This window comes from Oncorhynchus tshawytscha, unplaced genomic scaffold (genome assembly GCF_018296145.1).
Source record: "Oncorhynchus tshawytscha isolate Ot180627B unplaced genomic scaffold, Otsh_v2.0 Un_contig_14367_pilon_pilon, whole genome shotgun sequence".
NCBI classification, from domain to species: Eukaryota; Metazoa; Chordata; class Actinopteri; order Salmoniformes; family Salmonidae; genus Oncorhynchus; species Oncorhynchus tshawytscha.
Window position 1 is genome coordinate 8,368 of NW_024606968.1, and position 3,082 is coordinate 11,449.

At 45.3% G+C, this 3,082-nt stretch overlaps 1 protein-coding gene across 1 annotated transcript; it reads right to left on the reverse strand.

Moving 5' to 3' along the window:
• Positions 1-1,654: 1,654 nt before the first annotated feature.
• LOC121842345 (stonustoxin subunit beta-like) lies at positions 1,655-2,259 on the reverse strand (the record flags this gene model as incomplete). The annotated part of the gene is made up of 1 exon (XM_042312334.1): positions 1,655-2,259. A coding segment is annotated over one exon (519 nt), but the record flags the coding sequence as incomplete, so codon positions are not given.
• Positions 2,260-3,082: the final 823 nt, after the last annotated feature.

Sequence of the window (3,082 nt, forward strand, 5' to 3'; positions counted from 1 at the left end):
CTCTCTCTGCAGTGATGTTGTTTTCATCACTTCTGGTTTAACACTGACATCAAGTGGTGATTGTCCAAACTGCACCTGTTAAGATAGAAAAAGTGAGAGATAAAGAGAGTAGAAAGTGTGGGAGAGAGAGTAGAAAGTGTGGGAGAGAGAGTAGAAAGTGTGGGAGAGAGAGCAGAAAGTGTGGGAGAGAGAGCAGAAAGTGTGGGAGAGAGAGAGAGAGAGAGCAGAGTGTGTGGGAGAGAGAGAAAGCAGAGAGAGAGAGCAGAGAGTGTGGGAGAGAGAGAGCAGAGAGAGAGAGCAGAGAGTGTGGGAGAGAGAGAGAGAGCAGAGAGTTGGGAGAGAGAGAGCAGAGAGAGAGCAGAGTGTGTGTGGGAGAGAGAGAGAGCAGAGAGAGAGCAGAGTGTGTGTGGGAGAGAGAGAGAGCAGAGTGTGTGGGAGAGAGAGAGAGAGCAGAGAGTGAGAGAGAGAAGAGAGAGAAGAGGGCAGAGAGAACGAGCAGAAAGAGGGAGAGCAGAGAACAGAGAGAGCAGAGGGAGAGAGAGAGTAGAGAGAACTCTGTTGCTATAGTGACCCTGCATCACAACACTCTGTTGCTATAGCGACCCCGCATTACAACACTCTGTTGCTATAGTGACCCTGCATCACAACACTCTGTTGTACTAATTGAACAATTTGTTTAATTCTATTCCACATATTTAATTGTTTTGTATTTCATTTCATATTTGTTTCATGTTTCAACCAGTTGCAGGTTAACATCAACCTGACAGAGGAAACGTTAAATCAATAAACAAACTGTTTTCAAAGTAAAACTATGGAGCATATGTCCATATATAATTATATATAATATAGTATAATTAGTTTTTTCAACATAAAAGACAACACATGATTACAAATTATCACATTGGTATTTTAAGTGTTGTTGTAAGAGGTCCTCACAACTATAGAAAGACGCGCATGTGTGTGTGTCCAGAGTGTGTGTGTCCAGAGTGTGTGTGTCCAGAGTGTGTGTGTCCAGAGTGTGTGTGTGTGTCCAGTGTGAGTGTGTGTGTCCAGTGTGAGTGTGTGTGTCCAGTGTGAGTGTGTGTGTGTGTGCGTCCAGTGTGTGTGTGTGTGTGTGTGTCCAGCGTGTGTCTGTGAGTCCAGTGTGTGTGTATCTAGTGTGTGTGTGTGTGTTTGTCCAGTGTGTGTTTGCCCAGTGTGTGTGTGTGTGTGTCTTTGCCCAGTGTGTGTGTGTGTGTGTGTGTCTTTGCACAGTGTATGTGTGTGTTTGTGTTTGTCCAGTGTGTGTGTGTGTGTGTGTGTTTGTCCAGTGTGTGTGTGTGTGTGTTTGTCCAGTGTGTGTGTGTGTGTGTTTGTCCAGTGTGTGTGTGTTTGTCCAGTGTGTGTGTGTTTGTCCAGTGTGTGTGTGTTTGTCCAGTGTGTGTGTGTGTGTGTGTGTGTGTGTTTTCCCAGTGTGTGTGTGTGTGTGTGTTTGTCCAGTGTGTGTGTGTGTGTGTGTGTGTGTTTGCCCAGTGTGTGTGTGTGTGTGTGTGTGTTTGCCCAGTGTGTGTGTGTGTGTGTGTGTGTGTGTTTGCCCAGTGTGTGTGTGTGTGTGTTTACCCAGTGTGTGTGTGTGTGTGTGTGTGTTTGCCCAGTGTGTGTGTGTGTTTGCCCAGTGTGTGTGTGTGTGTTTGCCCAGTGTGTGTGTGTGTGTTTGCCCAGTGTGTGTGTCTTTGCCCAGTGTGTGTGTGTGTCAGGTTATTATTTTAGGGACACTGAGGAGCATTTCCAAACCCTAAACCCTGGATAGAGGGGCTCAGTGAATGTGGAGGTGAATGTGAACAGGTGGGTCAGTGTGTCAGAGGAGGCTCTATAGAAGGACAGAGTGCCGGCTGGCCAGTCCAGATACACTCCTACTCTGTGGGAGCTGGAGGGGGGGACGTCTATGGTAGTGGGATTATTATTGTGCCTGGCAATGTAACTGTTGTCAGAGCAGGACAGCCTCCAGGACTTGTCATTGTATCCAAGACAACAGTCATCACCCCTTCCTCTCCTGCTGATTCCTTTATATGTCACTCCTATAATAGCCCTTCTCCCACTCCACTCTACCTCCCAGTAACAGCGCCCAGTCAGACCCTCTCTACACAGCACCTGTCTATAGTCCTCAAATCTCTCTGGGTGATCAGGATACGGATGCTCCTCTCTCCTCCATGTCACCTTTCTGTTCTCCTCAGACAGAGAGAGGTGTCTGTTTACTGTGTTTAGGTCCAGTGTGAGATCACAGGCATCTGATGGATGAAACCAGACACAATATTAGAAATCATCATCATTCACATTAGAATGTTAACTCACTTTTCACTAATTAATTTAATGTAGATGTTTCTAGGTATCAAAAGGAGAAGTTAAGGTAACTTGAGACTTGTTGAATGATCATATGTTATATGTTACGGGTCTCATTACCATCCCCCTAGACTGGATCTGTCATAACTGACACCATACTGTATGGTTATATAAAACACACTTATTCCCATTAATTACACACACACACACACACACACACACACACACACACACAGCAACTCTTTGTAAGCTTTGGTGTCCCTGATTTCTGCTTCTGTAGAACTACAGCTGATATTTAATATGACCAAGTCAGTAATGATGTTGGTCTTTGTCTTTGACTTAACTTGAATTAAGACTTATTCTTAGTCATATTCTTCACAGCAGTCAACACTCACATTTTCTAAGTCCAGGTTTCATTGTGTTCTCTCCACCATGTTCCACACTGTAGCGGTAAGCAGAAGAACAGAGTCATTGAGGGACACACACACACACACACACACACACACACACACACACTCAGCATATAACTTTGTCCAAGTGGTGGTAAGACTGTTTGTCTTAACTGGCCTGATAAGTCCAACATGTCTGATATGAACATTGACATAAACCCTCTACATACTTGAGTTTCTCCAGTCTGCAGTGTGGATCCTCCAGTCCAGCAGAGAGCAGTCTGACTCCTGAATCCTTCAGGTCATTGTTATTCAGATCCAGCTCTCTCAGGTGTGAGGGGTTTGACCTCAGAGCTGAGACCAGAGAAGCACAG